Raw genomic sequence first — 21,067 nt, 5'->3', positions numbered from 1 at the left:
AACAATTCCAAAGGTTTATTTCCTTAAATTGATGTGACACAATTTAACACAACTGGGGGGAGGGAATCACACAAATTCCTTTGAAGTAGACAGTCGAGTACTGTCTCCTGGAGAGCAGGGTCGGCTGGCAGTACATACCAGGAGGCCCACGGGACACGCTCGGTGCCACTAACTGAGGGGCTGGGAAGGAGGCTCCTCCCATGGAGTCAGCCGACCATAAAGCAATAAATAGGAACATGTCCTGTGCAGCAAGGAAAAAATAAAGTCACAGGGCTTCTTCTAAGTCCAAGAACAGGGCAATATTCAAGTAGTATTGCAAAGATACACACATAGACCTCTGACTGGGTCTGTGGTGTAGACCTTAACCCCTGGCCAGGTGCCTGGGCTCACCCGGGTTGCTCTGCACTCTGGGGATACACTCAAGGGGGCTGGGCAGACCAGGGAAGCCCCCTGGAGCCCAGAAGGTGGACCTTTCTGACCCCTCTGATGGCGGCCAGGACCTGGTGGGGGAAAGGAGAGGAGGGATTCGACATCAAAACCTACTGAGAAAGCTGGATGGGGAGGTTTTTGCACAAAACACTCTCCCCTCACCTGTCTTTGTGGCAGGGGTCCCAATACCCTAACAGGGTGGGGCAGCAGGACAGCCAGCCATGCAGGCACGTGTGCCTGCCATGTCCCCTCCACCCTTCCAAAACAAAACGTTCTAAACATCTATAAGTTTTCTTCTTTAAACAAAAAAAGAGCTGCAGAAAAATAAGACACATTTTCTGAGTCAAGTGTGAAAGACTGCCACGTCTGCTCTGGGTTTAGAAAGCTCGGTGCGTCGTACTGTGTGTCCCTAAAGAACATTTAAATAAGATGCTGTGTCTCCCCGAGGGCCGGGGAGCGGCACAGCAGGCTGTGTATATGTATATATGTATATATGTATATATGTACACGGTGTGTACACGTGCCCCTGGTGCGACAGCCAGGGCTGGCAGGCAGTCCTGGGGCCAGTCCGCCTGCATAAAGTGCTCGGTGATTTCACAAAGCTGGGTGGTGGTCTCAGGGAAGGAGAGGGGCCAGCAGCCTGAACCTTTTCCTGGGCAGGCCCCGGGCAGGTGTGGAGGCTTTGGCTTGAGTGGGCCCCTGCTTGTCCTCAGCAGGGCTGTGCTGGGCGTGGCCAGGGTGGGGGGATGCCCACACCTCCCCACCACCCTGGAGGCAGCCGGGGACCAGACTGGGTTGAGGTTCTGTGCAGGCCCTCGGGTGCCAGCCAGAGCCCAGGAAACAGACATGGCTGGAGACAAGCTCTCGCCGCACGGCCGGGAGACTGTCCTTGCCCAGCACCAGGGAACAGTACCCAGGCTGCAGACTTGTCCCTTGCAGCCCACCCATGGGATCTCCAGAAAAGGTCCAGCCGTGGGGCACAGCAGGCAGGCTCCCGGGAGGTCAGGCACACACGCCGGTCAGCAGGGCCCAGTCAACAGGGCCGAGAGTCTCCGTTCAATGCACAGCTTGCCTGAGGGGAGGAGGGCCCATGAGCACTGCCCCCGCCCCTGCCCCTGCCCCCCCCCCCCCCCCCGAGAGCGACACTCACACTTGGCGATGTTCTCCACGTCCGCCTGGTCTGAGAGAAGCTGCTGCAGTCCCTCCATGAGCAGAAGGGCCTTGTGGTAGCGCTGGACGCAGTCCTCCCGGCGGTGGAACATCTCATCTAGGGCCGCTGACTGCACCTGCACGGCCAGATATCAGGGGCATCTAAATAGATGCCCACGTGGCCGTGGACAGCCAGGGGGCTACAGGTCGGACAGCAGCTACCCCACCCCCAGGGTGGTCAGGGGTTAGCCCTGGAGAAGGGAGACTTCTAGGACCTTGTTCAGTGTGCCTTTCAACTCCCCAGATCAATGACCTCAGGGGCAGGCACCGCCTCGGGCTGCTCTTTGGGCATAAGGACCCTGAAGCCTCGGCAGCCACCACGGAGCAGGCCTGGCATCCAAGCCGGGCGCCGGCACAGCTCCCTTCTGGAGGCTTGGTCACCTAAGAGGCTTGAAAATCAATTGGGGAAACTGAATCTCAGGGAGGGTGTGCCTAGGGATGCGCCTGGGTTATGGAGCCTGCTGGGCCTGGAGGGGCCACCTGTCAGCTGAGGGGCTGTGTGGTGTCATTTCCCACCCAGGAGCTACGCCCCCAGCCCTGTGGCCCCACGGCTGTACCGTGTGCACGGCGTGGCTGAAGATGAGCTTCTCAGCGGTGACGCTCTGGATGCGGTCCAGGAGCCGCTGCTTGTCCAGGAAGAAGCGCTGCAGCCGCAGGCTCAGGCCTTGGCAGGACAGCACGCTGGCCTTGTACAGCTCATTCAGCTTCCGCACCACTGTGTCAGGGCGACTGTCAGCTCCGTCCAGTCCAGCCCCTCGCCACACGTGCCCCCCCCATCCCTGAATCCCTGCTGCTCCTCCAATGGGCTGGCTGCTCCAGGCAACCCCTCACAGTTTCTCCCCAGGGACCTACCCTCCCAAGCCTGTCCCTGATGTTCACACTCATGGGGGCCCCTCGGAGTCCCCACTCACCCTGCTTCACGGTGGACGACAGGCAGAGCTTGCCAGCTCGGATCTGGTCGATGGCGGTCTGCAGGCCTGAGGACAGCAGCTCGGCCACCTTCAGGTAAAGCACCAGCTGCTCTGCAAAGCTGGAGGGTGGCAGGCACGTCAGGCAGCTGGGGGGGTCCCCATAGCCCAGGTCACCTCCCTCCCACCAGCCCGCTGGGCACACCCACCCCCACTCGCGGCTCAGCAGGCTGATCTGGTCGGCCACCACACTCTCCTGGAGCTGGTACTCGGGGCCCCTGGCTGCCTCACTGGCGCTGCCCTTGAGGGTGGCAATCTCCAAGACGTGCTGGACAAACACGAGTGTGAAACGCAGGCCATGCAGGATCTCCGTGTGTTCTTGCTGTGGGGGTCAGATCAGAGTGCTCAAGGGGGCGCTGGCGCCAGAGACCAGATCCACAGAGGCCTCTGCTTGTCCCCCTTCCCACCTGAGAGCCCACATCGGACAACCTGGGACAACCAAGGTGCATGTGCTCCAGCCAAGTGATGCCCTAGCTCCCCTCACCTCCATGAGCGTCTCCTCGGGGAGGTCAGGGGCCTCGAAGGTCACAGCCCCCTCCAGGTTGGCAGCAACAGTGTCAGCAAAGCTGCAGCAGTGGCCAGGGGCCAGGACCTCAGGGGCAGCCTCACTGCAGGCCCCAGACACCAGGTGGCGGGCGGAGGCGGAGCCGACGGAGCTGAGGGAGCTTGAGGAGCCCACTGTGAGGAAACACCCCGATTCAGAACAAGCTCCCACTTCCCTATGAGCCCCTCCATCCCCTCAATGACTCCATGACACCAAACCCTGGTGCCAACCTCTCCAGACTGGCTGGGCCTGTGTTTATACTCCTGTCCCCTTGAGCAGAGCCCATGGTGAAGGCCTCGCCCCTCCCAGCCCCACCTGCTATAGGTGGGACCTTAAACGCAGAGGCTGGGCTGTCTGGGCCTGTGTGGCCTGCACTGGCCTGGAGAGGCCCCAAGCCAAGGACTCCAGACCCTACCAGGATGGCCATCCCAGGGCAGTTGGATACAGAGGCCAGTGTCCTGGCAGCCACCATTATCCTGCCTGTGACAGGTCCTCACCTGAGAACATCCTAGTGCGTAGGCTCTGGGGTGGCGTAGCCCCACTGGGGGGCGAGCCCACAGTGAACACCACAGGGGAAGGGCTGCTGGCCCCCCCAGTGCGGGCGCCTGGCTGCAGGGTCCCTCCAAAGCCAGCAGAGGGCGCTGTGAGAGGGAGAGGAGGAGCTCAGGACGTCCCCCACAGACCCCGCGCCCCCTCCCCCGCCCCGTGGCCCACTGCCCACTTACCGATTTCCATGGGCTTCTCATGCAGGCTGTCAGAGCTGCCCGAGTCAGGGGCCTGTGTCCCAAAGGCGGCCTTAAGGAGCAGATCTGTGAGGCGGCCGGTGCTGAGGGACCTGCAGGGGGAGGCACGGGGCAGCTATGAGCCACCCTGGGGGTCGAGAGGCCGGGCACCAGCTCCCCACAGGCAGGCCTGCCACCATGACCGTCTTAGGTACTCACTGCCCACCAGGCACACAGCCACACATGCACTGGCCATTTGGTGCCCCCACCCACCCCAGGGGCAGCCACTGCCACCCCTCAACAGACAAGCAGACTGAGCTCAGAGAGGACTCCAGAGGGACAGAGGGACAGGCAACATGAGGGGGTCCCACCCACTTACCTGCCAAAGGGGCCCTTGGTGTCCTCTGTGGACCTCAAGCCAGGGCCTAGCTGCTGCCCCTGGAAGGGACCTGCCTCTGAGAGGTCAGGCAACGTGCGGTTCCGAGGTGGCGTCATGACCACGCCCTGCCGGGCCAGGAGGGTCAGCAGGTTCTGGGAGCTGGGGGTCTTTGGGAATTCAAATGCGGGCGTGGCCTAGGAAGGGCAGTGGGGTGCTTAGAATGGCCCCAACCGGGGGCCTCTGCCACACCACTGTTAACACTCTGGCTGGTCGGCAAGGTTGGCCTGAGCCTGTAGGGCCCCAGCCCACAGCCCCAAAACTCCATGACCCCATCTTCACAGCCAACACTGTGCTGAAGGAAAGTACTACGCACATGCATGCACATGCACACACACACGCGCATACACACCCAGACACACATGCAGGCCCTATGCCCATAGGGTGACTGCACGTTCTGTTCCCATTTCACAGACAAGAAAACTGAGTCCCATTTGGGACTTAACAGTATTCTATGGTGGCAGCCTGGGCTTTCTGGGGCTGTGGACTGCTGGACCAGGGTTGGGCCACAGAGCAGATGCTTTGGCTTTGGGGACTAGCCCCTGCCTCAGGAACACAGCCACCAGCAAAGGATTCGGCAAAGGTTTCAGGGTCCGTGTACTGTGGAAGCAGGGGAGTGGGAAGAAGGAGACATTCACCCACTGACCAGAACTCTGGGGCCTGGTACCTTGGTGGGGGAGCCCAGGATGGGAGGCAAGGGATTCCGCTGCAGGAAGTCAGGCAGCTTGGGCGAGCCACGCAGGGGTCTGCAGGACTGAAGCCCGTGGGATGGCTGCGGGGGGCTGGCCTGTGGGTGTCCGAACACAGCCCCCAGCGGGTCCGTGGGCGGCTTAGGCAGCTTGGAGTGGACCATGTGCAGGTCGGACAGGTTGGGGGCACTGTGCAGGCGGCAGCCCAGCCCAGCGGTACGGGGCGAGTGCTCGGGCACGGAGGAGCCTGGGGTGGGACAGGACAGGCCTGGTCACTGTGGTCTGCGGGCTGCAGGGCCTGCCCAGCCCACACACCACCACCGAGGAGCACATACAGAGGCACCAAGTCTGTTCATTACACCCTGTACCCTCTCAGCCACCTAAGGGGTGGCACCACCAGGCACCTGAGGAACCAGGCACAGAGGAGCTGAGACACCCACCCAAGGTCACATGTCTGGAGAGGAGGCTGGGGAAGACCAGAATCCCACAGCTGTCTCACTTCCTACCCTCCCTGTGAGAAATGAAGGCCTTGAAATGAAAGCCTTGGGAACAGGAAGACGGCTTCACCCAAAGCATGGGAGGCCAGCTGGGCTCCTCACCCCTCCCCAGATCCACGCGCACACCAGGGGGCTGATGCCGCACCTACCTGGACGAGGGGACCTGCCACCCCGCATCTCGGCTCCTTGTGGGGAGGGCACCCCGCTCCAGCCCAGCCGCTCAGGGATGGTTCCAACTTGGAAAACAGGGATGGCCACCGTCAGTGCCAGATGGAGATGACATGCACACACCCATCCCAGCCATGCGAAGATACTCAGTCCCATCCCTGTTCAGAGGCTGCACCCACCAGCAGACCATGGACTCACCCTGTGGAGACGGCGTGTAGGGCCGGCCTCCGCCCAGGGAGAGCTTCCTGGCCAGGGCGGTTCCGTGCTCAGCATGGGATGGGGGTGATGGACTGGCCCGTGCAAAGCCCAGAGGGCTGGTGCTGCCAGACCTGCGAATCGCGGAGGACCTAAGGACGTGAAAAGGAGCCAGGAAGTGAGGTCACAGCCCCTACCAAATGGCTCAGCCCCCTCACCCTCCTAGATGGGACAACTACAAGGTGGGGAGCCCCAGTGAGTTCCCCAAGAGCACCCATGGCTGAGGTCAAGGTCTGATAGGACTCATTAGCCTCCAGGGCCTTCTGTGAATTCCAAAAAAGGTGCCCTCTCCTCTCATTACTCCCATCTGTGGAAATCTGCCACAATCGTCGCTGGTTTTTTTAACTTGAGATACTTGATTGACACCCACCAGACAGCTGTCAGAAACCTAAAACGCCAGCCTGAGTCACGCCACGCACAGCCTTCGCAACTGTACATGGGGGCCGGCCCTATACCTCTCGGGGCAGCAGTGGGGTCTCACTCTTCCCTGCCTGGCCCTGGGCTCTGCACGCACCGTGGGGTCTGGTACTGGGTGGGCGACTGCAGGTTCTGCTCGATGCGCTGGTAGTTGTGCACCTGCGTGGGCACCGGGATGGGGACAGAGGCTCCACACCTGCTACTGGAAAACGGGCCGGCCCGGCTGTGTGGGCAGACAGACAGGGGGGTCACTGCAGACGGCCCCTGGGCTGAACCCCAGGCTCAAACCTCCTGCACATGCCCAGCACTGCTCAAAGCCCACCCCTGCCACTCTGTGCCCAGGAGCTTCTGGTTTGGACCAGCCATGGGACACACCACAGGAGGTGGGATAGGAGACAGCGAGACCCCCCAGCTTCTGCTGGCTCTGGGAGCCCTGTCTGCCCAGCCTGTAGGCCCAAGGGTGCTGGTGGCACTGGTCCCTGGTGGTTCCCATAGCTGTCCACCCCTTGGACTAAGTCCTTCCACCATAGTCCCTCCTGCTGGACCACCCAGGAGGGCTGGGGGAAGCCCCAGCCTGCTTACCCAGAGGGGCTGGGGGAGCTGCTGCAGGGCGGAGATGGAGATGGGGTCCGGCCGTGGCTCTCCAGGCCAGCTGAGGCCACCAGTGAGCTCCTGGTGGGGACAGAGCAGACAGGCAGCTAAATGTGAGCACAGACCCTGGCCCTTCCCTAGGGCACGTCCTGCTTGAGCACAGCAGACTGGGCCTCCCCGAATCGCCTGACCCCAGATGGGGCAAAAGAACCACCCGAGAGCCAGCACTTCCCTCTCCCTGGCGAGGGGCTGGGAGCTCACCCACTGCACATCAGGCTGTCCGGCGGGGGCTTGCCACTGGCTGCCTCGGCCACCAGATCACCTGCAGATAGGAGACAGGCAAGGCTGGGCCCAGGCATCTCTCGAATCAGGATGAGTGTCCAGTCTACCCTCCCAGGCAGGGCTTTGTGAGACAAGGGTGTCTCTTCTTGGGGGTGGGGGGGCACCACACCAGGCCCACTGCTCTCGTGTCCCCACTTCCATCACTTCTACTGAGAACCCCCTTTGCCTAACAGGACATCAGGGCTCTTGACGGAGAGCCTTCAGCCAAGTCCAGGCCAGGTGCCCGCAGCTCCCAGTCTAAGCCCCACCCCTCCTGCAGGACCCAGTCCCACAGCTGTCCTGTCTTCCCATTTGTGCTGCCCAAGGCTGGGCAAAAGGCCTCTCCTCCCCGGCCAAACCAAGCTGCCGAGCCTAGCCTGGGTCCCTGCTGCTTCCAGGGGACACCAGGGCCCACTCCAACCCAGCCCAGGCCCAGGAAGTGCCAGCGTCAGGGCTCCAAGAGGCACTGAGGACCCCAGGACAGGGCTGTGGGAGGGCCAGGCCCAACCCAGAGGCCTGAGCAGGTGCTCTGGAGGGACTTTCAATATGAAAATGAGAAAAGGCCAGGGGTGCTAAGGAGGAGAAACAGGTGGGGTGGCGGTACAGAAGGCAGGGCCTGTGGAAGGTGGGACTGGGTCCACTGACCACCCACTGACCACTGGCAGGACTTGGCTTTGACCCTGTAACCAAGCTGACCTGGTGGGTTAGCTCCCAGAAACCCACTGAGGGCCCACAGCTGGAGACAGGTCTGCAACCACGTGCACGCAGGGCCCCTCTAACACATGGGCCATGTTACCCCCACACACACTGCAGCCCTGACCTGGAAACTGGGCCGGGACCATGACGAAGTCATCGGTGTCGCAGGACGAGTCCTTGCTGCTGCCGCCTGAGTCCCGGGAGCCCTGCAGGAAGCCGGCGGCATCGGCTGGGGAGGTCAGTGTCTTCTGCAGCTGCTGCATCTCCCCCAGGGACTGGGTCAGAGGGGAGGCCACTAAGACAGGCCCAGGGCCTGGGGCTGACAGAGGGCTCTGCCCACTCCTCCCCCCATGGGTCATGCCTCCCCTTCAGTTTCTGAGATGCCATACCCAGGCTGGGCCTGGACCCCACAGGGACAGTGGCCAGGCTCTGCCGCCTCCCCCGCCCATAGCACTCACGGGTGGGGAGGCGAGGTGCGAGGTGGAGCTGCTGCTGGAGCTGCTGCCAGAGCCGGAGCTCGGGTAGGAGGGCACAGGTACAGGCGGGGCTGTGGGGGCAGGCGGTCAGGTCCTCCCCCTGCCCTGCAGACCCCACCTGTTCTGCAGACAGCTGCCCCCCGCACGGACTGAGAGAGGGGAAGCTTCCACCCCCCAAACCTACTACACCCAGGCTTCAGGGGGCAAGGCGCCGGGAACCTCCACCTTCTGGGTTGGGGATGCAGCCCACGGGGCAAGGGGTATGGGGCCCTCAGAGGACTCACACTTCTTCACGGAAGCACTGGCGTCGAGGAAAGGGTGACGGAAAAACTCATCTGCAGAACAGACAGGGATGAATGGGACCTTAGGACCCCAACCCTGGGTGTCTGGGGTGAAAGACACCCCCCCACTGAGCCCCAGCTGACGTTGGCACCAGAGAGCAGATACAGAGCCCAGCTGGCGGCCCCTGCTCGTCTGGCCCAGGCCACCCGCCCGCCCGCCTGATGTGGTTTTCCCAGCAGAGCTTCCCTGCAAACCAGGCCTCACAGCCTGCGCTGCAGGAAGGAGCTGTGGGCACCAAGGAGGTGGGGCCGAGGGGCTGTGCTCACCGAAGTCCATGCGGTCCTTGTGGTTGCGCTGCAGCAGGGCCAGCAGCAGCTGTCTTAGTGGGGCCGAGGTTTCTCGGGGGATGCTGGGTGGAGCCAGAGGACAGACAGGTCAGCCTGGCGGGAGGGCGGGGGGGTCCTTGGGAGACAGGACCAGGGACGGGCGGGGCCTCGGGAGGGGACTTACATGGGCACCAGGGTCTTGTTCTTTTCATAGAAGAGCCGAAGGTCCTGGGGACTGCTGGCCTGGTGAGGGGATGATGCTGTGAGGGCCCGGGTGGCACTGGGGAGCTGCTCCATTCCCGGAGTTTACTCAGCTGGGACTATGTGCCTTTGCACATTTCCAGGGACAGGCCTGCCCTCCTCCCACCAGGCTGAGGAGCATGGGGACTCCAGGCATCTGGTGCAACTGGTTGTTTGCTTCCTGAAGTTAAGGGTGACTGTGCCCCCACTCCTGAAAAGCTTGACCCACCCGGTGGGGAAGACCTAGCACGAGCACGCCATTCATTTGTTCCCTCACTGGGCACCGCTGAGGGCTAGACACCATTCCAGGACTGGGTGCAGCTGAGACCAGGACAGCACCCACCTCCCGGCAGCCAGGTCAGCAGGGACCACTTGCTGCCCCTCACATGGTGGACTATAGGGAAAGATGGCAACAGCCAAGAGCCGCCCCGTGGTCCAGTCACTACAAGACGAGCAGGCCCACAGGGCTGAGTCCCACCAGAGCGGCCACCAGTTTCCCAATGTGGGGTACACCCCAGAGCTGGGGTCCTGACACCATTTAGTGGGTCACGTCAGCACTGGGAAGAGCGGGAGGGAGGCCATGAACTCGGTATAGATGTACACACGGCTGTACCCCTGAACCAGCGGATACTCTGGCCTTGGCCCTGAAGTAACTGCAGGGTGGGGGGCTGGGAGGCCACCCGGCCCTGGTGCAGGAGGAGGCAACTTAGCCAGCTGCCCACCTCTACCTGGGCTCGCTCACCTGGAAAGGTGCCTTCCCCGTCAGGCATTGGTACACAATGGTGCCAATGCTCCACAGATCTGCCTTCCCGTCGTAGTGCTGGGACATGATGACCTCAGGGGCCTGCACGGTGTTAGAAACATGGGTCAGAACCATGGCAAGAATGGACACTGAGTGTCCACTAACCCAGTGTGGTGCCAGCCAATCAGAATGGACACCGGGCAGGTGCCAGCCAATCACCATAGATGTGGTGGGAAACAATGGCCCAGCCATACTGGCGAACCACCCAAAGTGAGGCCACAGGATGGGCTCAGCTGTGGACACGGGGAGGGCAGCAGGGCTGGGGTCGGCCCACCTACCATGTACATGGGGGAGCCGCAGAGTGTGGCTGCCATCATGTTGCTCTGCAGGTACCGGGCGAAGCCAAAGTCAGCTGCAGGGGAGGCCAGACTGTGAGCAGGGCAGCCGCAGTCCCCAGCCCCCACCTCCTCGCACCTGCTGGCCCCCCAGCCCCGGACTCACCAATCTTGACACGGATATTGTTGGGGTTGGCGCGGCGCCCACCAGGGTTGGACAGCAGGATGTTCTGGGGCTTCAGGTCTCGGTGGATGATGCCCTTGCTGTGCAGCAGCCGCATGGCGCCTGCGATCTGCTGCAGGAAGAGTCGGATGGTGTCCTCGCTCAGTGTCCGCATGGCTGTGGGGAGATGGGGCTCAGAGGGCACAGCTCTCCCAGTGGGACAGGGACCACACGGACCCTCCCTGCTGGAGGGGCCCACAGGCCCTGATGGGACCAACCCCTAGAGCTCCTTCAGTTTGTGGCCCACTCACACCGCAGGTCCATGTCCTGCCCACCCCAAGGTCACCCTGGGCTGCCTGCCCGGCTCTGACCTGATCAGTCACCTTCCCACAGGACAGCTCCCTGCTGCTTCACCCCCTGGATCCTATCTCAGCTCATGATGCTACTCAGCATCTGTTCATGGCAAGTTCCCAGCCTGTGGTTTGCATTGAGTCCCGGGGCCTGGCCCTCAAGGATCGAGGGCTGAACAAGCTGATAGGGTACAGAATGGACTGACCCCCATCTGCGGCAGTCCTGGGGAGACCTGCCCCTCTACGATGAGCCAGCACCCAGCAGAGCAGCCAGCCAGGCACCCTGGGGACCCTACAGGCCTGGGGGCCACTCAGACGGCACCGCATCCTATGGAACACACAGGCCCCACTCAGGAGGAGCATTCCAGACCCAGTCTGCCCTGTGGGGCCATCCTGATGGCTCCGGTCCCCCTTCCATCTTCCCTAGCAGGTGCTGGAGGGACAGGAAGGCCAGCTGCCACCATCAGGCCTAGGGCAGCTGGTTCACACTGGCCCACTTCGCAGGCTGGGTCAGGGTGGGCCTGGGCACACAGCCCGCCGGCCATAGGATGCCACTCACTGTGTAGGTAGTCAGCCAGGTCCCCGCCGTTGCAGTACTGCAAAAGACCAGCAACATGCCTGGTCAGCAGCCAGCACACCCTCCACCCTGCTCAGGTCCCCCCATCATCCTACACCTGGGCACTTGGTGCTGTCTTTCCTCCCTGGGGCAGGTGTCCCCCCACAATCCATGCTTGAAGAGGTCAACAGGGGCACTCCCCACCACTCAGGAACCTGCCGTGGCTAGTGGGGTGCCCAGTACAGCAGCCCTAAGGACACAGACACATGGCATGGGCAGTGCACCCTGCCCCGTCCAGGCGATGAAGGGTCCAAGAGCTGGGAGGGCCCAGCCTCCCTGTCCTTAGAACCAGGCCTGCAGGGACTCACCTCCATGACCAGGTAGACGGAATTGGCCATTTCCTGCAGGACACAGAAGAGGCAGAGGGGTAAGGGGAGCATACCCTGCCCCCGTTCTGGCAGCCCCCTACAGAGCTTGTCCCAGCCCCAATGTGGCCTGGGCCCCAGGCACCCTGGACATACCACCTGGGCCACAGGCAGGAGCGGCCAGTGAGCGTGGAGACCAGCTGCCCCGGGGCCTGCATGCCAGGGCTTAGCCAGTTGGTTAGTGGCAGGAAGACAGGACACCTGAGAGCCAAGTAGGCTCTGGTTTGTTTTTGAGGCCATTTGCTTGAGTGACAGGAGCAGCAGCCAATCAGAATACTCATTTGCCAAGTTTGGGGAAGGGGCTAAGATCCCAGGAGTGGGGTGTAGACCCCACCTCCCAGTGGGTGAGGAGCGGCGATACACAGCCCTTAGTGACTACGTGAATGTTAATCTCAGCCCCCAACCCTGTCCCCCCAGTGCTCCAACAGAGGGGTTGTGTGTCCAGGGCGGATACACCTCGGAAGCAGGCCGAGATGTGGGGTGTACTCTCGGTGTGAGGCTGGCACTGAAACCCCTTGGGGCCAAGCTGGGCACCCCTGGGACAGGCAGGCCTGCTCCAGCACGCCCCACCTGGCATTCCCAGGCCCTTCGCTTGGGGCGTGTCCCAGCAGGGATGCAGAAGCCTGGGAGGGGAGGGGTGGGCTCAGTCCACAAAAGCAGGCCTCAGCCCGCAGCCCAAAGCACAGAGAGCCCCTGGGAGTCTGGGAGCTCTTTGGCCCTGCCCACCAGCCCAGCCTTCCAGGCCAGCTGAGGGGGAGAGATAACAGGGGGGCAGGTACAGAAGAGGCCCAAGTCACCCCAGTCCCTTGGGACCCATGAGGAACAGGGTGAGGAAGCAGTCATAGGGAGAGAGGGAGACCAGGACTAAGGAGCCAGTGATGGAGGGAGGTGGGGAGGCCCTGGCACAGGACCAGCAGAGGCGCAAAGAGGTGCCAGCGATAAGGACCCAGAAATAACCAGGCCAGCTGCTCCCTCTCCTGCCATCACCTTACCATGGCCGTCATCTTGACCCTGGCCACCTCCAGTGCGGTGCTGAGCATGCTCCCAAATTTACCCCTCGACTGTGAACTCCGTGGGGCACCGAGCACTCTCATCTCCGGAGGCCCAGTGAGGCTCAGCCCCTGGCCCTGGGCCACACGGCCAGAGGACAGAGCAGTGGGGGCCTGGCCCAGGCACCTCCAGCTCTCGCCTGTCTTCCGGACAGCAGGCTCCCCAGGAAAGCCCCAATCTCACCCACCAAGCCAGAACGGGCAGGGACAGATAAAGTGACAAGGACAGAGGCCGGCAAGTCATAGACAATCGCAGTGTCCACTCCCGTTGAGTTCCTCCCAAGAAGTCGTCCACCAGGACTAGTGGGGACACCCACACCACCCGAGGGCTGCCAGCTGGGAGGTGCACACCACTGCCTCCAAATCTAGGGGCACACCCAGAACCCAGGACAACCTCTCCCAGAAAGGAGGTCCCTGTGGCAGTGTGACAACAGAGTCCCCTTTGTGCCCAAGAACCCATGGGGCTCCCTGCACAGGGCTCACCCCATCCCCACATCCCAGCCAGGGCAAGCTCCCAGAACCCCATCCCACAGGTCTGCTGTCTCACTGCTCCTGGAACTGCCCGCCCCAGGTTCTGCCCCTCCCTGCACAGGTCACCACTCATTACTCCCAGGAGACCACCCCGATGCCCTTCTGGTGCCACAGCCCCTCAGTGAGCAGGAGACCAGAGGTTCTTGGCCACATGGGGCTGTGGGGGTCCAGGCTCCTCTCCTCCCTCTGGTCTCTGTCCCTCAGCCCCGGTGGGTCACTCAGCAGAGACCTCGGGCATCCCCCGTCCTGGGCCCAGCAGACCTCTGATGTGTGGAGGGTCAGAGGCCTCAGAGGCAAAAGCATAGCATTCTTGGGAGACCCACTGTCCTGGAAGAGAGGACAACTTCAGACAGATCCCTGCTGGCCAGAGCTGTCTCCCAGCCTGTGACGTGGGCTCTCCGAGGGGGGTGTGTGCTAACCACCAGCCCAGGAGCCTCGGCTGCCTCGCAGATAAGGTGAGGACATGTGCCTGGGCCAGCCGCAGTGTGTCCTCACCTGCCCCACCCACCCCAAGCCAAAGCCAAGGCAGGGACCGGGAGGTGAGGCCCAACCACGCGGCCTGCAGTGTCTCCTGGCTGGCTGGGCACTTCAGCAGGGAAGCTTCATGCGCAGGCCCCTGCCAGGATCTGGCACCCCATCCACCTGGGGCCAGGCAGTCACTGTGTAGGCGTCCCCCACCCCTCCCTGGGGAAGCGGCTCTCTGGTCCCCCCTGGCATGGAGGGAGAGGTCAACACAGCCTTGCTGGCCACAGCTGACCTGCCCTGCCCAGCCCGCTGCCCACCCAGAACCTGGAAAGGCCCCAGGTCCACCTCTGCCTGCCCCTACCGGTGCTAAATTTGGTTTTCACAAGTTTCCCTGGGGACTGAGTGGGCACCGAGCACCAAGCAGGCCCCTTGGGACTCGGTCTAGACTTAGTGCAGACACTCGAGGGACCCAGGCTTCTTCCTAGGGCTCCTAATGACCGCCAGATCCCAGAGAGGGCTTCGCTCCCAGGAGAGGCAGGTGCTCTCAACCTCATGTGGCTGGTTCTCATCACATTATTATAGGTGAACACAAAGGCAGGTAAGTCACAGGCCCACCAGACCCTGTGAACACCCCAGCCCCACCCTCAGCGTTGTGGTCATGGCCCCCACACCCTTAGGCCCTAGGACAGGGCAGTGCAACCTAGTAGCCTGTTTAGGGGAGGAAATGGGCAGACAGGGCCTGAGACTCTGCCGTCGTCACACAGCTGGCAAGGGTGGGAGGGACAGAGCTGGGCTGGGACCAGGAGCTCCGACCACTGCCCTGTGCAGCCCCCCAGGAAGGGCCAAGCCTTTAAATGAATGAAATGGAGCCCTGGCCAGATAGCTCTGCTGGTTAGAGCGTCGTCCTGATACGACAAGGTTGTGGGTTCGATCCCTGGTCAGGGCACATACATTCACGCAACCAACGATGTGTGAATAAGTAGAACCACAAATCTGTGTTTCCCCTTCCTCTCTAAGATCAACTAAAAACAACAACTGAATCGGAGCCCCTCCACCTCTCGGGGCCCTGGGGTTGGGAACGTAGGAGGCTGCCTGGTCCAGGCCCTACGGTGCTTTGCTTAATAGGATCCCAGCTCCCCCCTGGGTGAGCCCACTGTCTGGTGATCCAGGACTGGCCTGGTGGGCGGACAGGTGCTGACCTAGTTAACTCCTCACAGCTGGCTATCTTGGCTCCAGAAGGTGGCAAAGGCCACAGGCCAGCAGGAACAGAGCTGCTCCTGCCCCTGCTGGCCTCTCCTGACAGCTCCCCTAGGGAAAAGATGCCTGCGACCCTGAGGGGGAAGGGCCACAGCCTTCCTCTGGGAAGCCCCCTTTGGCTGGCAGCCTGGCCTGCCTGCCCAGCCCTTCTTCCCAGCCCCCTGGGCCCGCCTGACCTGGGAAAAGCAGGCACTACTTTCATGGGGGGAGGGAAGAGGCACAAACTGGTGCAGCCCGAGTCTAAGCCTTCTTGAGACCCCCGAGCCCAAGCTGCACCCCAGCAACACTGCAGATCTGACCCAGACGCTCGCAGCAGCTCCGTCCGGGCACCATCCAGGGACGCCCACGACGTGGCTCCCCATGTGATGCTGAGGGTGCTGAGGGTGACACACCATGGGCACCCAGGGCTCTGGTGTAGCGGACAACTAGGGAGCAAGTCCCCACAAAGGTCAGGGCCCGGGGTCCCTGGAGGGGAGGAATTTGGGGCAGACTTCTGGGGACTTATCAAGTTCTAACTCCTACCCAGCAAGAGGGATGCAGGAGCGCTTTGCTGATGAAGCATCGTGTCATGTGCACCTTGCCCTGTCAGGCATTATTATATTTCAAAACTGTAAGTCAAAAGGAACAGATAAAACAACTTAGCAGGTGATTTCCAGAACTGCCTGGACCCTGGGCCTACTCACAGGCCTCTCCCTGCCTGGGAACCTGGCATCCTGGGGCGTCAGCACAGCCTGCATCCCACCTTCCTCAGGCTACCTAAGTCACAATGCCCATCACAAGAACCAGGGGTCTGAAGAGAGCAAGGCCAAGGGTTGGGACTGTCCTGAAGGCCCCGGAGTAAGGCAGGACACTCCCCTCAACCCAGGTCCATAACTCACAGGTACAGCTGGCTCTGCCTGCTGGCAGGGGTGAGTGAGTCACGTCCAGCTGTGGGAACCAGCCAAACTGACGGTGTGCTGGCCTCAGGAGTGGGAGGGGCCACTGTTGGCTAGGCCCATGGCCATCACCCCTCCTCTCAGGGCTGGTCCTGGCTGCAGAGCCCTACACCCCAATTTCTGCAATGGTCACTCTCCCTGGGCCAGAGTGCATCCAGACACGGCACCGAACACCACGGTGAGACCACCCTTCATGGAAGGCCAGAGACTCCAGCTACCTCCCCACAGGCCTGGGGACCTGAGAACAGAGCACAGTCCAAGGGGCCCAGCTCCGGCACTCTCATCACAAATGTTCCTATTCTGTAAGGCCAACAAAACCACCACAACAGACAAAAAAACAACCTGGAGAATACCTGCCACCTAAAACGAAAGGGCTTTCCTTAATATGTAAAAAGCTTCTACAAGTCAATAAAATTCACAGCACTCATTATATAGAGGGCACAGATCTCACATGGACTCAGGCTGTCATCACAACCACCCTACAAGGCAGGTGTCTACTCAAGTGTCTACCACGTCACAGGTGACACTGCAGCATCAAGAGACCGAGTACCTTGCCCCAGGTCACACAGGTAAACGGGGGAGCTGGGCTCAGGGAAAGGCAGTGGGGCTCAGGGCCCACGCCACCCGCCTCAGTGAAAAAGCCGGAGGGCAGGCAGTAGCCCTGACACTGACACGCCATGGGGAGAGACGCTGAGCTCACTCAGTGCATGAAAACAAAACCTTAAGAGGCGCATCTTCCACCCCTCCGACAGGCCGAGAGGAACGTCTATAACCAAGCTGGCAGGGACGAGGGGAGACAGTCCCTCCAGCGGGCAGCACCGCTGCGTGTCCAAGGTCTGGCCTCTGTGGACCACAATTTGGCAACTGCCCCAAACTAAAAGCGCATATCCCTCTTACCCAGGAAATCGACTTCTAGGAATCTACCCAGCAGATGCACACACAGCGGAGGCAAGTGCAAGGATGGTCAGCCACTGACCATCTGCTGATGAGCCAGAATCACCTCACGTCCCACGGGTGAGGGACTGGCGAGGTCAGCGACGGGAGAGGGGGCTATGGGCGGCCACAAAACTGCCATAACAACAGTTAGCACTCACGCAGTGTTTACTGTGACCGGTTTCAACCAAGCAACTCCGTGGTCTCTGTCTTGAAGGGAGAGATGGAGGCACAGAGAGGCTGAGACAGTAGGCCAAGGACACAATGCTAGATTAAGTGGAAGAGCCAGGACCAGAACTAGGTCTGGGCTCTGAACCACTGGGTTTAGAGGCGTCAACCTCACAGAAGGAACCCAGGGGTCGCTTTCTTGGGAGGAGAGGGGTATAATTTATCCCATATGGATTAAAACGGTTATGTGGAGTGACAGGCACCCTCTCCAAGATGCAGGACAGAGGTGGAGGTACCGTGGGGAAGGGGGCAGGTCAGAGTGTCTGCTGTGCCCACGCTGCCCTGCCGAGGCCCAGAAACAGCTAACATGGCTGTGGTCCCTCTGGGGGAGACGGGCTCCATCGGGACAGGGACAGGAGAGTTACCTTTCCCCACATCCCGTTTCACACTGTTCCTTTGTTCCTTACCCTTTTTTTTTAACCTATTTTTAAAAGACTTTTTTTTTTCCTGGGTCCCAGACAGGAGCCTAAGGGCCCGGGGAACCCCCCCCATCCTGGGGGGACAGCACCGAGCCTCAGCAGAGGAAAGAGGCCACGCTGGCCTCCAAGCACTTCCTCTGTGGAGGAAGCGGCAGAGCTGCCAACCCTGGAGGAAGTGGCACTGCCCACAACCAGGTGTGTGGCCCAGCGGGATGGGGAAGGGGGGAGGGGGACCAGGAGGAGAGGACAGGGAAGGGAAGGAGGGTACAGAGGAGGAAAGGGCCAATCTCTTGGCCCCAGGACATAGCGTCTCTATGGGGGCTGCCAGAGACTCACTGTCACACTAGACCTGAGCCCTCCCCATGTCACCTCATGCCACGCCACAGCCCCCAAGGCCACAGCCCAACTCTGAAGGGGGAGGAGAGAGCAGGGAAGGAGGGAGGAGGCCACCAAAACACAGACAGCCAGGCCGGGAACTTCCCCTCGGCCAGGGGCTGGTCCCGTGGCCTCAGTAAACAGGTTTCAAAACCATTAGTCAGCACTTTGGCCGGCAGATCTGCCGCCTCAGGTTCCCAAGGCCCCCAGCTAGACATCTAGGGTCCTGGATCCCCTGCTGAGGCCGGGCCCTCACCGCCAGGCCCCGTGGACCGTGGGGGAACCTGGCTGTGGCCTCCTGGGCCAGCTAGGTCTGAGGTGGCCTCATCAACCAGGCAACTGCCTCCCTCCTGCCCTGGGTGGCTGGCCCCAACTGCCAGCAAGAAGGAATCTCCGGTGGCCCCTCCCTTCCCCCAGTCTGACGCGGAGAGAGACTGGCCAATGCTGGGGCCTGGAGCAATGTCAACAAACAAGGGGCCTGCCCAGACAGGTGGGCCAGGCCAGCAGGATTACCAGGCAGGGCCCCGGCCGGTGACAGGACTCCAGGTCAGGGCCACCAGGTCAGAGCTGAGGGCCGAGCCATAGCCAGGCCTCACTTGGCCCCGGTAACCGTGATCTGCTGCCGGGTGCCTGTGGCCCCAGCACCCTCTCCCCGGTCAGGCAGGCAGCCCGGGAAGGTGGGCACCCTCCCAGCCCTGCCAGGGGAAGCTGGGCTGCAGGACCCGGTCTCCAGGGTCCCCATCAGGCCAGATGGGGTGGCCCAGCTCCTTCCCCCAACACCAGTCGCTGGCCTAGAGCCTTCCACCACTGACCAGGGTCTCCAGGGCTTGGCTGGCCTGGGACCCAAGCTGGCGGGTGGGGGGGGCGCCCTGGGACCCTAACGCTCCGCCTCCCCCCCGGGCCCCCGGCGCGGCGGGACCGGGCTTACCTGGAAGTCGTACAGAGCCACGATGTTTTCATGTTTCAGCTCCTAGGACAGAAACCCAAGTTCGCTGGAGCCGCAGCCGCGGCGCGCCCGGCGCCCGCCTCGCCCCCCGGCGCGGGCTCGCTCACCTTGAGGATCTTGATTTCCTTCCCCAGCAGCGTCTGCGACTTGGCGAGGTTCTTCTTGTTGATGCACTTGACCGCGACCTCCAGGTCGTGCTTCTGAAACCCAGCGGGGTGTTTCTCAGAAGCGGGGACCCGCTGAGGCCGCCCCCGGCCCCGGGGAGCCCCGCGCGAGCCCGGGAGGGAGGGCGCCCGGGACGCGGAGTGGGCATGGGGGTCCGGGGGTGCGGGGGTCCGGGGGGTGCGGGGCTCCAGGGGGTGTGGGGATCCCGGGGGTGTGGGGGTCCCGGGGTGGGGGGGTCCCGGGCGGGGGGCGGGCGAGGCCGGGACGCCCGCCGCCTCACCTCCCGGTGGCGCCCCTTGAAGACCACCGCGAAGGCGCCGTGCCCGATCAGGTCCTTGCGCGAGAACTCGAACTTGCCCACGGCCTCCATGCCGCCGCGGCCGGGCTCCATGGCGCGGGCGGCGGGCTCAGGCGGCGCGGGCCGGGGGCAGCGGGCCGGGGGCGCGCGCCATCGGGCAGGCCAGGCCCGCGCCCGGCCGCCCGCCGATCCGGACCCCGCTCCCCCCGCCCCGGTGCTGGCTCGGTCTCCGCAGCGGCTCCGACGAGGCCCGCGGCCCGGTTCCGACGGCGGCGACGGCTCCGACTCCGGCCCCGGCGGGGAAACAAAAGAGCCGCGGCCGCAGGGCCCCGAGCTCAGACGCCCGCGCACGCGCACTGGGCGCCGGGGGGGTGGGGCGGGGCGGGGCCTGGGCGGGGCCTGCCGGGCGGCCGTTGGCTTAGTGGGTGGCGGGGCTGGAGACGGGGCGGGGCCTGGTGGGGCGGAGGGGCGGGGCCTGGTTAGGCGGGGCGGGGCGAGCTGGAAGGCATCTAGGCGGTGGCTCGGCGGGGGCGGGGCCTATCGAGGGGCGGGGCCTGCTAGACGGGGCGGGGCGAGCTGGAAGCCATCTAGGCGGTGGCTCGGCGGGGGCGGGGCCTATCGAGGGGCGGGGCCTGGCTAGACGGGGCGGGGCGAGCTGGAAGGCATCTAGGCTGGCGGCGGCTGGGGCGGGGGCGGGGCCTAGCCCGAGGGGCGGGGCCTGTCGGGGCGGGGCAGCCGGTGGGGGCGGGGCCGGGGCAGTCGGGAGCTAGGCCCTGTGTCACTCAGCCGATGCACATTTGCCACCGTGATGCCTGGGACGTGGCGTTTGTACCGCAGGGCTGGGGACTGGATAGAATAAGTTTTTAGGGAGAGAACAGCTGCGTTAGAGGTTATGCGTCTAAATTGTATTCTGTAGTAACCAGCTGTCGGCCAAATTGCACCAAAAGCTAGGAAATAGCCCCCAAACCCGTCAAAGAGGACGGGTGAGATAAATCACGGTGCATCCTTCCCGTGGAATGACACACAGCAGACTTAGATAAATGTCTCCAAAGTTTATTGTTAAATGAATGCAAGATGCACAGCAGTGAGCTGGGCTACTATTGTCATTTAGAAAGTCCCTGGATCCTAGACAACAGAATGGTGATGACCAGAGGGCAAGTGTGAAGGGGGCGAGAGAAGAGGGGGCAGGGGGACAAATGATGGTGGAAGGAACTTGACTTGGGGGGTGAACACACAATACGATACACAGACGATGTGTTATGGAATTGTATACCGGAAACCTCTGTGATTTTACCAACCAATGTAGCTCTTTATATATTCTGGATAGTCACTGCCTGTTTTGGTAAATAAAGTTTTACTGAAACCCAGCCGTGCTCACTTGCTGATTGGCTGCCTGCGGCTGCCTTCCAGATGCACCTGTGAGCCGTGGCTACGGTGGCTGCATGGCCAGCAAAGTCGTGTTTGCCGCCTGGCCCTTTACAGAGCAAGTTTGCTCCCTTTGCCTGAATTATAAAGAAATCCTTTGGCGAGGGGGGGGGCTATGAAATGATACTCCAATGTGACAATGAAAGACCCTGCTGTTTTATTATGTACAAGTTCTGAATCATTTTTCCAAATAGCAGCTGTGGT

At 62.2% G+C, this 21,067-nt stretch overlaps 1 protein-coding gene across 2 annotated transcripts; it reads right to left on the bottom strand.

The window, feature by feature from the left end:
* Window positions 1-19,566, bottom strand: ULK1 (unc-51 like autophagy activating kinase 1). 2 transcript variants are annotated; one of them, XM_087828644.1, is made up of 28 exons: window positions 19,421-19,566; window positions 19,083-19,175; window positions 18,958-18,999; window positions 11,781-11,813; window positions 11,416-11,452; window positions 10,510-10,683; window positions 10,347-10,420; window positions 10,009-10,110; window positions 9,211-9,269; window positions 9,027-9,109; window positions 8,703-8,753; window positions 8,401-8,489; window positions 8,067-8,217; window positions 7,187-7,247; window positions 6,917-7,006; window positions 6,432-6,557; window positions 5,861-6,009; window positions 5,644-5,730; window positions 4,976-5,244; window positions 4,252-4,445; window positions 3,876-3,985; window positions 3,648-3,791; window positions 3,091-3,284; window positions 2,756-2,928; window positions 2,550-2,668; window positions 2,196-2,353; window positions 1,580-1,715; window positions 1-1,501 (listed from the first exon to the last, which is right to left on the bottom strand). In XM_087828644.1, exons 1-28 carry the CDS (start codon window positions 19,529-19,531, stop codon window positions 1,449-1,451), a joined length of 3,162 nt encoding a protein of 1,053 aa, XP_087684770.1. In that variant the 5' UTR covers window positions 19,532-19,566; the 3' UTR covers window positions 1-1,448. The 2 variants fall into 2 exon arrangements, with proteins under 2 accessions (XP_087684770.1, XP_087684771.1); XM_087828645.1 differs by lacking the exon at window positions 3,648-3,791.
* Window positions 19,567-21,067: the final 1,501 nt, after the last annotated feature.

Source organism: Miniopterus natalensis, chromosome 20, assembly GCF_054644295.1.
Source record: "Miniopterus natalensis isolate mMinNat1 chromosome 20, mMinNat1.hap1, whole genome shotgun sequence".
NCBI lineage: Eukaryota > Metazoa > Chordata > Mammalia > Chiroptera > Miniopteridae > Miniopterus > Miniopterus natalensis.
This window is presented reverse-complemented; position numbering and strand designations above follow the sequence as displayed.